Source organism: Symphalangus syndactylus, chromosome 3 (assembly GCF_028878055.3).
Source record: "Symphalangus syndactylus isolate Jambi chromosome 3, NHGRI_mSymSyn1-v2.1_pri, whole genome shotgun sequence".
Classification (NCBI taxonomy): Eukaryota; Metazoa; Chordata; class Mammalia; order Primates; family Hylobatidae; genus Symphalangus; species Symphalangus syndactylus.
The window spans coordinates 14,855,042-14,867,980 of record NC_072425.2 but is presented as its reverse complement, the minus strand read 5'-3'; the positions used below and the strand labels follow the sequence as shown (position 1 = coordinate 14,867,980).

Genomic DNA, 12,939 nt, shown 5'->3' with positions numbered 1-12,939 from the left:
GGGGCATACCACCATGCCCAGCTAATTTTTGTATTTTTAGTAGAGATGGGGTTTTGCCATGTTGGCCAGGCTGGTCTTGAACTCCTGGCATCAAGTGATCCACCCGCCCCGGTCTCCCAAAGTGCTGGGATTACAAATGTGAGCCACTGTGCCCAGCCAGCAGCATAACTTTTATGTTAAATATGTGTGTCTTCAAATTAACAGTAAAAGCCTATGCTGGTGTTCTAGTTTATATTTTTTAGAGAGAAATAGGTCTCTAGGAATTCAAATGGATAACACTGCCCTAAAGCAGTAATCTCAACCAGAGAAACTTTTGCCCTCCCAGAGGACATGTGGCAACGTGTGGAGACATTTTTGATTGTCACAACTCGGGAAGTGCTACTGGCCTCTGCTGAGTAGAGGCCAGGGATGCTGCTAAACATTCTGAAATGCCCCCAACAAGAAAAATGATCTGGCCTAAGATGTCAAAAGTGCCTGAAGAAACCCTGTTTTGGCCGGATGCAGTGGTCCACACCTGTAATCCCAACACTTTGGGAGGCTGAGGCGGGCAGATCACCTGAGGTCAGGAGTTCGAGACCAGCCTGGCCAATGTGGTGAAACACCGTCTCTGCTAAAAATACAAAAACTGGCCAGGCGTGGTGGCGGGCGCCTGTAGTCCCAGCTACTCAGGAGGCTGAGACAGAAGAATCGCTTGAACCCGGGAGGTGGAGGTTGCAGTGAGCCAAGATCATGCCACTGCACTCCAGCCTGGGCAACAGAGTGAGATTCCATCTCAAAAAGAGAAAAAAAAAAGAAAAAGAGAAAGGGAAAGAAACCCTGCCTTAGAGGAAACAAAGCCTTTACCTTTTTCTAGGAAATACTTCAATTCAATTCTGTCATGTCTTGGACAATTTACCACTTAAATGTTTTCCAAAAAAGGAGTTATACAGCTAAATCCAAGACACAGAGCATGTGTGACCACCAAAAGCAACTATCCACCATGAGATGATGACATGAGGTCATATGGAAAGGGGGTGGGGAGAAATAATGGGTCTGCAAATAGTTATCAATGAAGCCCAAATGGCAATACTTACATTTTTCTGATCAATTGATTCAGCTGCTTTTACTATTCCATCCAGGCACTTCCCAATGATTGGGATCACCTGCCGATCAACCTCTGCATATGTCTTCATGGACTCTCCAATTCTCACAATCCTCCTTTCCTCCATCTCTTGTATTTTCTGCAACATTAGATTTTGTATAAAGTAAGTTTGATCCATTATTATTAAATCAAGTTGTTTTTTTGGCAGCATTGTTACCTCTAACAAGTTCTCTATGAGGAAAAAATGGGTTAGAGTTAGAGCGGCCGTAAGTATATGGAGCCTCCATATTACCCAGCTGTACACTTATTTTATAAATTGCTAGACATGTTAGGCTGCCCAAATATACGCTTTGCACAATTCCATTCTAATTTGAGTAAGAATGCCAAACTCAATAGTTGTTTTTTTTTCTTTTTGTTTTTTTGAGATGGAGTTTTGCTCTTGTCACCCAGGCTGGAGTGCGGTGGTGTGATCTCGGCTCACTGTAACCTCTGCCTCCAGGTTCAAGCGATTTTCCTGCCTCAGCCTCCCAAGTAGCTGGGATTACAGGACCCCGCCACCACGCTTGGCTAATTTTTTGTATTTTTAGTACAGATGGGGTTTCGCCATGTTGGCCAGGCTGGTCTCCAACTCCTTACCTCACGTGATCCACCTGCCTAGGCCTCCAAAGTGCTGGGATTACAGGCTTGAGCCACCACACCTGGCCAATAGTTTTATTACTAACACCACTTGTAATCTACCTCAAACATTTTCTCCATCTTTAATCTACCACTTTACCTTTTACCAAAAGCACAGTATTTAATTAACTATCTCAACCCAATACAGGCTAGTGTATTTTTCCAACTATAATTTAGAAGGACTTGTTTGCTGTGTGTGTAGACACCAAGAAGCAAATATATTATTTATTTTTTCTATAATTGGACTCAAAGTTGCAAAAGATCTGTAAAATGGAAGAACATATGTCTATCTCTTCTCATACCATTTTTGACCATCTAACATGAGCAAAAGAAAACAATCCAAAAGAAAGAACTGTCATTTGTTTAAATCCTACAACTCTATGAATGCTGCTTTGACTTCCATAGTTAAGTTGGTATTTTTATAACCACAATCATCCCTTTAGCAAAGAGAGCATTAATCACAGAATCATGGTTTAAGAATGACAAATAGGCGCAGTGGCTCATGCCTGTAATCCCAGCACTTTGGGAGGCCAAGGCGGGCGGATCACCTGAGGTCAGGAGTTCATGACCAGCCTGGCCAACATGGTGAAACCCCGTCTCTACTAAAAATACAAAAACAGTAGCCAGGTATGGTGGCGGGTGCCTCTAATCCCAGCTACTCAGGAGGCTGAGGCAAGAGAATCGCTGGAACCCAGGAGGAGAAGGTTGCAGTGAGCTGAGATCATACCACTGCATTCCAGCCTGGGCAACAGAGCAAGCTCTGTCTCAAAAAAAAAAAAAAAAAGAAAAAAAGATAAAAGACTGACAAATAATTGGCTGCAGGTGCAAACTATGGAAATTTGCAGTTTATTGATTAATCTTGAGATTACATTTCATTCATATTGCTAGTCAATGCTTGATCTAGATGTTTTAAAAAATGATTTATCATGCCTATAATCCTAGCACTTTGGGAGGCCAAGGCTGGAGAACTGTTTGAGTCCAGGAATTTGAGACCATCCTGGGCAACACACCAAGACCCTATCTCTATAAAAAATTTAAAAATTAGCAGGGCAAGGTGGTGCATGCTTGTAGTTCCATCTACTTAGGAAGCTGAAGTTGGAAGATCCCTTGATCCTTTGAGCCTAGGAGTTCAAAGCTGCAGTGGGTCGTGATTGTGCACTGCACTCCAGCCTGGGCAACAGAGTGAGACTGTCTCAAAAAAAAAAAAAAAAAAAAAAAAAAAGAGCCGGGCATGGTGGCTCAGGCCTGTAATCCCAGCACTTTGGGAGGCCGAGGTAGGCAGATCACCTGAGGTCATGACTTCGAGACTAGCCTGGCCAACATGGTGAAACCCCATCTCTACTAAAAATACAAAAATTAGCCAGGCGCAATGGTGAGTGCCTGTAGTCCCAGCTACTCGGGAGGCTGAGGCAGGAGAGTCACTTGAACCTAGGAGGCAGAGGTTGCAATGAGCCGAGACTGCACCATTGCACTCCAGCCTGGGCAATAAAGCAAGACTCTGTCTCAAAAAAAAAAAAAAAAAAAAAAAAAAAAAAAATTTAGTGGAAATTTGGAATTATATAAAGACTCAGAATACAAACCTAGCAATCACGATTCAGAAGTGTCATGTTTCTAAGGAAAGCAAAGCATAAAACATGAAGTCTGAGAGATGTTCAGGACTTACCTGGAAGATGTTGGGGATGTGAGTATGGTAATATTCATGCTGCTCATGGTTGAATTTCTGGAGAATGGATGAGTAATCTGCTTTGCTGTCCTCTGCCATTTGGTGACGTATTTGAGCTTGTTGTCGGGCCTTAGGGCAAAAACAAGAATAGTCCTACGTTTATACACCATAAATAAAAGCCTGGGTGCAATCAATAAAAGCCTAGAACTGCACACTGGGATGCCTAGGGGCCAGATTTACCTCAAATGTATTCCGCGGGTGCTTTTTAATGTTCCGAATTGAATTGACTTTAGGTAAGCAATGTGCATCCTAGTTTGTATAAAACTCCACCATTCCCTACTGCCTTAACGTGGCGTGTACCTTCCAGTTTGACACACCATTCTATACTGTCTGCACTTGGGCCAATTTCCATTACTTGGATGACCCTTGCGGGAACCTCTGCTCGTCTCATATACACATTTTTTTTTTTTTTTTTGAGGAGGGGATGAGAAATTCATACTTTTTTTTTTTCTTTTTTTGAGATCAGATCTTGCTCTGTCACCCAGGCTGGAGTGCAGTGGCACGATCCTGGCTCACTGCAGCCTCAACCTCCTAGGTTCAAGCGATCCTCTTACCTCAGCCTCTCATGTAGCTGGGACTAAAGGCGTGCACCACCATGCTCGGCTAATTTTTGTATTTTTTTTGTAGAGATGAGGTCTCACCACATTGCCCAGGCTAGTCTTGAACTCCTCGACTCAAGCAATCCACCCGCCTCAGCCTTCCAAAGTGGTGGGATTATAGGCATGAACCACGGCGCCTGACTGGGAAATCCATAAATTTTTAAACCCAATTCTCAATGGCGTTCATGAACTAAAAAGGCATATGAACCACTGACCTAAGGAGACCTTTCTAAAGCTCTCTACCATGTTTATATTTAGTATATACGCTAAAGAGGGAATAAGTGTGGCACCTTCTTTATGCTTTTTATGTTTTTTGAGGAGTGCTATTTTATGTTTTACTGCATTGCTTTTCTCCTAAAAAATCAATAATTTACAAATTTGTTTTTCTCTAATTCATATTCTGATTTAATCACATACCTAAAAAAGGGGCAACAATTGTTGACTAGTTGCAGAATCGATTTTAAAGTTCAAACAGGAATGTCTATAAACTCTAGTCATCCAGAAGTACAAGAGGTTATGCTGTTAATACCACCTTAGATTCATATAGCATTGTGGTATTATTTTGATAAATATAATCTTGTGAATCTCTAACACAATTTGAGGTCCACACAAGGCAAAAAACTACCTCCTGCCAGATGAAGATAGGGTTTTCGGTCGTTAAGTGACCTGGCAAACTCATTGCATTGAGCCAAAAACACAACAGGAAATAGGCTGTCTTCCAACATCACCAGGGCAACTATTTGTTTGTTTGCTTGTTTTTGTTTTGTTTTACTAAACCAATGTTTCAGAAAATTAAGACCTGGCTGGGTGTGGTAGATCACGCCTGTAATCGCAGCTCTACAGAAGGCTCGGGTGGGCAGATTGCTTGAGCCCAGGAGATTGAGACCAGCCTGGGCAACATGGTGAGACCTCTCTCTCTACAAAAATTAGCTGGGCATGGTGGTATGTGCCTGTAGTTCCAGCTACTCAGGAGGCTGAGGCAGGAGGATCGCTTGAGCCTGGGAGGCTGAGGCTGCAGTGAGCTGTGATCACTACCACTGCATTCCAGCCTGGGCAACAGAACGAGACCCTTTGTCAAAAAATAATAATAATAAATAAATTGGCTGGGCGCGGTGGCTCACGCCTGTAATCCTAGCACTTTGGAAGGCTGAGGCGGGCGGCTCACAAGATCAGGAGATCAAGACCATCCTGGCTAACACGGTGAAACCCCATCTCTACTAAAAAATGCACAAAAAATTAGCCGGGCGTGATGGCGGGCGCCTGTAGTCCCAGCTACTCGGGAGGCTGAGGCAAGAGAATGGCGTGAACCCGGGAGGCGGAGCTTGTAGTGAGCCAAGATCGTGCCACTGTACTCCAGCCTGGGCGACAGAGCAAGACTCCGTCTCAAAAAATAATAATAATAAAATAATAAATAAATAAATAAATAAATAAATAAATAAATTAGTTGGGTGTGGTGATGTGTGCCAGTGGTCCCAGCTATTGGGAGGCTGAGGTGGGAGGACTGCTTGAGCTCAGGAGGTCGAGTATACAGTAAGCTGTGACTGCACCACTGCACTCCAGCCTGGGTAACAGTGCAAGACTGTTTCAAAAAACAAAACAAAACACCAAACAAACAAAGACAAAAACAAGAAAATTAAGACCTAATCATGAAAGAAAGAAAATCAGAAAGACAAGGAAAAGACAGACAGAAAGGAAGAAAAGAGAGAAAGAAAGGGAAGAAAGAACGAAAGAGGCCGGGCACGGTGGCTCACGCCTGTAATCCCAGCACTTTGGGAGGCTGAGGCGGGTGGATGACGAGGTCAAGAGATTGAGACCATCCTGGTCAACATGGTGAAACCCCGTCTCTACTAAAAATACAAAAATTAGATGGGCGTGGTGACAGGTGCCTGTAGTCCCAGCTACTCGGGAGGCTGAGGCAGGAGAATCGCTTGAACCCAGGAGCTGGAGGTTGCAGTGAGCCGAGATCGTGCTACTGCACTCCAGCCTGGGCGACAGAGTGAGACTCTCTCTCTCAAAAAAAAAAAAAGAGAAAAAAAAGAACAGAAGTATGAAAGAGAAAAAAAGAGAGACAGAAAGAGAGAAAGAAAAGAAAGGAAGAAAAGAAACACATGGAAACATTCAAATGTCAACCCAAAGAGGAACGCTGAAGTAGTTGTTCCACTTTCTTCTTGATGGGAACATTTAGTATCGGCTTTTTTTTTTCATGTCAATCTTCTTTTGGTTTCCTGCCTATGTGACTTGAAGGGTTAACCTGAATTTTACTTCACACATTTTACTCATACTCATCTGGTGAAAGCCTAAGGTAATTCACAGTTGCTTCCTTTATTTTCTTCCCTATTCACACGTGAACACTTCCCAAATGAAGGTAACAATATCAGTATCTCCAAACACATTTCCTTATTACTGAGGTTTTTTGAGCTTCTTAAGGCCTTTGGATCTCTCGGTGCCATTTTATCCTCTTTTCATCTACCCTCAGTTGATTTCAGCTGCCACATTCTTCCCCTTTGTTGGTGATCTGTTAACTCCCTTCCTGACCATATGCCTTGGCGTCTGCTTCTTCCCGTGTCCACTAGTAAATATATTAGTCTAGCCCCAAAATGTTAAGTACCCAGCTACCCTCAAAAATCCACCCCCTTCCAATACACAGTAGCCCTCCTCTGTTTAAATAATAGCTTTCCCACCTACATGCATTCCATCTGTTCCCCGAGCCGGTCCAGCACAAATGCCCTATTAACTCTTCAGCTGCTGAGTTTCATCATGTATCATTTCATTATGAATGTTTAAAAAAAATTCCCATTAGACCTCAAATTTCTAAAACAGTCTCTATTTTATTCACAAGCCTTCCTCAGAAAGTCTCACAAAAATCCAGTGGGGGATTTCTTCATCTCTTCTGTAAAGAATAGCAAGAGCTCAGGAGGTAGTTTCCTCATTTATTTTGGAGATTCTATCTAAGTGAGTTTTTAAAATAACTTAAGTTCTCAAACAGGCATCACATCAGAATGCCATCATTATATATAATATGTATGCATGTATTTACATGCATACACACACACACACATCCCATGAGAGCAGATGAAAGCTTCCTGACAATAAATCCACTCACGCCAATATTTTAGAATATTTTACCCAAGCAGAATATGTTACTCATGAAAGCTGGTGCCAGAGGTACCCCACCCAGCACCATTTGGTTGGAAGTGGCTGTGATCCTCTCCCTGTAGCTCCAAAGAATCCCTAAACATGTTTTAGCTTTAGCTGCATAATTCCTTCTGTAAGCATATTACCTCCTAATAGATTCATGATGCCCTTTGCCCTGTTTCTATGCAGTAATCCTGAAAACATAACAAGGGCCCTAGACGTGAACTGTGGAAGATGCTGAATAATGACCGACATGTCTACAGTCCACCCTAGAAAGTAAGCTGTGTATAAGAAAATAAATCAAAGTATATTTTAGAGGGTCTGCCTTTTATGTTAAAGGAGCACTGTCTCTCCAGTTTTTCTTCCATGCAAAAGCTTGGACATATGATTGCAAAGGACTATCTATTTCTACAGTCTCGCTCACTCTCACTGACTACAAGGATAGGGAAACCTTCAAAAACAGCAAAATACTGTGATACATCAGATTCTCCAAAGCCGCAGCAAAAAGACAGGATTGTCTTTTTCTCAGCCCTTGCATCCAGCTGCTTTGAATTAATATCCACTTCTGAAACTCTGGCCTAGGAATGCACCATTGTTCTAACCAAATTTCACTATGGAAAATCTATTTCTGTTTAGTAAACTGTTTATTAGACAATGGAATTTAAGAGTCTTTCTCTAAAACTAGTGTTGAATCAATTACTCATTATGACAAAAATACCTTTAAAATATCTTGTAAAGTATTTTCGAGAACTTATTTGGGATAACAGTTAACGGTATTTTGGAGACTATCTCCTAATGTCTAAGACTAAGTGGAGCTAATAAGCATCATGACTTCTCATCTCTTTTAAAAAGTCAGTCTAAAAATAGCAACTATTACCTCAAAGAGATAGCGTTTCCATTCTAAACCAAACCATAAGCTATTCTTTCAATTAAATTAAATTTCCCATTCTGAGAATAAAGACACTGCATCTTACAGCAACATTACTACAGGGCAGAAAGATGTACAGAGAGTTGGCTTGTTTTACTTCCAATGAGTCAGTGTCACAGAATTTCGAGATAATATTCTAAAAAGTCCAGAATAACCCCCGCTGCCTAGGCTGGGTCACAGACGTCTTAGAATCAGATCTACACGACGACTTCCGTTGTCTAACAGGAAGACAGAATTTAAACTTGAGAATTTTTTGACAAACCCTTGGGAATCTCCCTCAAATAAATCCAAACAGGCCTGAGGATGTATGGCTTATACATGATTTCACTTCTTGGTAATTTTTTTTTTTTTTTTTTTTTTGGAGACAGAGTCTCACTCTGTCACCCAGGCTGGAGTGCAGTGGCACAATCTTGGCTCACTGCCACCTCTGCCTCCCGGGTTCAAGCAATTTTCCTGCCTCAGCCTCCTGAGTATCTGGGATTACAGGCACCCGTCACCACGCCCGTCTAATTTTTGTATTCTTAGTAGAAACAGGGTTTCACCATGTTGGCCAGGCTGGTCTCGAACTCTTGACCTCAAGTGATCTGCCTGCCTCAGCCTGCGTTAGCCTCCCAAAGTGTTGGGATTACAGATGTGAGCCACCACACCCGGCCCACTTCTTGGTAATTCTTAACATAGTCCATTCTCAACATCATTATGGAACTAAGCCATACTGCCTAAAAGGTCAGAGTTGCAGTTTCTAAATAAAGAAAACAATATTTTAGAAACTGAACTGTAGCCCAATATTTTGAAATCCTAATGGGTTTAAAGACAAAAATACCATCATCCATTCAGTTAGCTAAATTTAGATTATTAACATGGCCTAAATGTGTGGCTATTTCCTGTTTAGCTCATTTTTATTTTTTTAAGACAGGGTCTCCCTCTGTTACCCAGACTGCAGTGCAGTGGCACCATCATAGCTCACTGCAGCCTCAAACTCCTGGGCTAGGCGACCCTTCCACCTGAGCCTCCCCACGTGCTGGGATTATAGGCATGATGAGGCACCATGCCAGGCCTGTTTAACTCAATATTACTTTTTCCTTAATATTTCAAAATATTAAGGAGAATAACACTCTTGGCAGTGTCTCAATTGTCATAAGCAGAGAATACAAGTGTACTAAGAAACTTGCTCATTTCACATGAGGCATGTGGTATAACCGAGTTACAACCTTGCATCTTACCAAGTTATACTCTTGCATCATCATTTTTCTTTTCTTTTCTTTTTCTATTGAGATGGAGTCTCACTCTGTCGCCCAGGCTGGAGTGCAGTGGCGCGATCTCGGTTCACTGCAACCTCTGCCTCCCAGGTTCAAGTGATTCTCCTGCCTCAACCTCCTGAGTAGCTGGGACTACAGGTGCCTGCCACCACGCCCAGCTAATTTTTTGTATTTTTAGTAGAGATGGGGTTTCACCTTGTTAGCCAGGATGGTCTCGATCTCCTGACCTCGTGATCCGCCTGTCTTGGTCTCCCAAAGTGCTAGGATTACAGGCGTGAGCCACAGCGCCCGGCCCTCTTGCATCATTTTTCAAGGTTGCCTATGGCTTTTGACCTTTTAACTAGATGAGCAAATACAGACTGGTTCTATTTATACATTGATCGAATGAATAAATAAAGAGACTTACTAAGTTTTTAACATGGCCCCAGATCTCTGTTTTATACATTGCTGTTCCTTAAATGATAAACTATAGGTTGGTGCAAAAGTAACTGCAGTTTTTGTCATTTGAATGGAAGGGCAAAAACCACAATTAGTTTTGCAGCAATCTGATACTTAAAGCAGCAGTGTCCAGAGCTTTTGGAAAGCCGCTTTTCCTTTGTTGAAAGGATATAACAAATTATAAATGCCCATCTTTTGTCACCAAAAGTTTGGGGAAAGCCATGTGGAATATTTTACAGTACCGCTGGTAGCCCAAACAACAGTCAATGTTTTTTGGAACAGCTGCATCTTTAGTATTTAATGTCATTGTTATCACAAGAAGAGACCAATTATATGTTAGGCTGGATGGAAATGGGGGCTCAATCTAGATTTTATTCCCTTTCCTCTAAGAATGTACTCTTTTGCCCACAGACAGGATGCCTGTAATCATTATTCAGTGAGCAGCAACCCGCAGCAGCTCCTCCTGACTGGCAGATGGGCCTGGCGGCCACCCAGAGGCTGGAGACACAGCAAGAATCCAGCACAGCACTGATCCTGATTCCCTCCTCCCCAAACTACCTGAGCCATGGACCTCATTTGGTGGACAAAATTAAACTTGTCATTTTCACAACCTGTGTTATCTGGCCACCTTTTGTTCTTTTTTTTTCCTGCTTAAAAAAAAGTTTGCTGTAGATAATTCAAACCTACAGAATTGTATGGTTTAAGAAATAAAAGTTTCTGCACATTCCAGCTCCTGATAACCACTAGAGGATCGTGACTTTCAGACGTGGCCAGGTAAATGAGAATAAGCACTGGTATTTTCACAGCACACAAATGAGGTAGAGGCCACTGGATATTATTTTCTATTTCTAGGTATTTTTGAGAACAGAAAAAATAGCAACCTGTTGGAAATCCCTGAAAATCCTATTCGTATTTCTCTAGGATTTGTCAAGGGTTAGGAATAAAACTAATGGCCAGGTGTGGTGGCTCACGCCTGTAATCTCAACACTTTGGGAGGCTGAGGCAGGTGGATCACCTGAGGTCAAGAGTTCGAGACCAGCCTGGCCAACATGGTGAAACCCTGTCTCTAGTAAAAATACAAAAATTAGCCAGGCATGGTGGCACGTGCCTATAGTCCCAGCTACTTGGGAGGCTGAGGCAGGAGAATTGCTTGAACCCGGGAGGCAGAGGCTGCAGTGAGCCAAGATCGCGCCACTGCACTCCAGCCTGGGGGACAGAGTAAGACTCTGTCTCAAGGAAAGAAAAAAAAAAAAAAAAGGAATCAAACGAATTTTACTCTAGTCTTTGACCCAAAAATTCTGCTTCTGAAAATTTATCCTAATGATATAATAACAAAAGATATCCAACAGTGCTGTTTATAATAGCCAATAATTTAAAATAATTTGAAACAAACAAATCATTGGTTAAATACTATGTCACACTGTCGATGAGCTATGTATATCCTGTTTTAACAACGTAAAGCCATATTTAATAAGATAAAGTAAATGTATATATAACTTTTAAGAATTTTTAAAGTTGGCCAGGCGCAGTGGTTCACGCCTGTAATCCCAGCACTTTGGGAGGCTGAGGCAGGCGGATCATGAGGCCAGGAGTTCAAGACCAACCTGGCCAACATGTGAAACCCCGTCTCTACTAAAAATACAAAAATTAGCTAGATGTGGTGGCACGTGCCTGTAATCCCAGCTACTCGGGAGGCTGAGGCACGAGAATCGCTTGAACCCAGGAGTTAGAGGTTGCAGTGAGCCAAGATACGCCACTGTACTTCAGCCTGGTGACAGCAAGACTCCATCTCAAAAAAAAATAATAATAATTTTTAAAGTTTACCAGAGTTTGCCTTTGACAAATTTATAAGGGCAGCTAAAACACAAAACAGAGAAAAACTTCAAAATAAGTTAACCAATGAAATATGCTTTATATAACCTAGAAGTGAACCAAATTAAAAAAAAGGCTGCCCACGGTGGCTCATGCCTGTAATCCCAGCATTCTGTGAGGCTGAGGTGGGCATGTCACTTGAGGCCAGGAGTTTGAGACCAGCCTGGCCAATATGGTGAAACCCCATCTCTACTAAAAAATACAAAAATTTGCCGGGCGCGGTGGCTCACGCTTGTAATCCCAGCACTTTGGGAGGCCGAGGCGGGCGGATCATGAGGTCAGGAGATCGAGACCACGGTGAAACCCCGTCTCTGCTAAAAATACAAAAAAACTAGCCAGGCGTGGTGGCAGGTGCCTGTAGTCCCAGCTACTCGGAGAGGCTGAGGCAGGAGAATGGCGTGAACCCCGGAGGGGGGGCTTGCAGTGAGCCGAGATTGCACCACTGCACTCCAGCCTTGGCGACAGAGTGAGACTCCGTCTCAAAAAAAACAAAAAAACAAAAAAAAAAATTAGTCGAGTGTGATGGTGTGTGCCTGTAGTCCCTGCTCCTAGGAGGCTGAGGCAGGAGAATCACTTGAACCTGGGAGGCAGAAGTTGCACTGAGCCGAGACTGCGCCACTGCACTCCAGCCTGGGCAACAGAGTGAGACTCTGTCTCAAAAAAATAAATAAATTAATTAATTTTTTAAAAAAAGCTCTGAAAAGCTAATGGAGTAGAAGGGACACTAACGAAGAGATGAAAAAGCTCTTTGTCCAGAGCAAAGTTGTTGGATGATGAATGGCATTGTTTAAATTTCCCAGCAAACTGTTGTATCTAGAATATATTTTCAATTTCAAGACTAAGAATGCATTTAAAAATTCCTTTTCAGATAGAGTGCTGTGAGTTTTTGTTGGAGACTTCCAGGCCAGGAGCTTGCCAAAACAATGAGTCTGTCTTTGATAAATTATAAGGGCAGCTAGAATACAAAACAGAGAAAAACTTCAAAATAAGTTAACCAAAGAAATATGCTTGAACTATTCCAGCAATTTCCTGACTTTTTTTTTTTTTTTAAAAACAGTCTTACAACTTTCTAGCTCCAGTATTATAGGTGGAGGGCCACTGAAATAGAAGGGAGAGAATGCAGAAAGATAGCCAGTGAGACCATCATCTCAATCCCACATGGCCCATTCACTTGCTAAACGGTTTTAAGAAAAGGTCTTCTGTTTCCCTATGCTCTGGTTGCCTTATTTGAA

At 42.3% G+C, this 12,939-nt stretch overlaps 1 protein-coding gene across 40 annotated transcripts in view; it reads right to left on the bottom strand.

Annotated features, from left to right (window-relative positions):
• The window catches only part of FNBP1 (formin binding protein 1), a 161,463-nt gene that overhangs the window by 38,881 nt on the left and 109,643 nt on the right, over positions 1–12,939 (bottom strand). For all 40 annotated transcript variants that reach the window (XR_010119937.1, XR_010119928.1, XR_010119930.1 and 37 more), the window contains 2 exons: positions 3,420–3,548; positions 1,074–1,220 (listed from right to left, as the gene is read on the bottom strand). Coding sequence is in view for 27 of the 40 variants with exons in the window: in XM_063635840.1 (XP_063491910.1) it covers positions 1,074–1,220; positions 3,420–3,548 (276 nt within the window). In the remaining 13 variants the exon portion in view is untranslated. The remainder of the gene's footprint in view (positions 1–1,073; positions 1,221–3,419; positions 3,549–12,939) is intronic.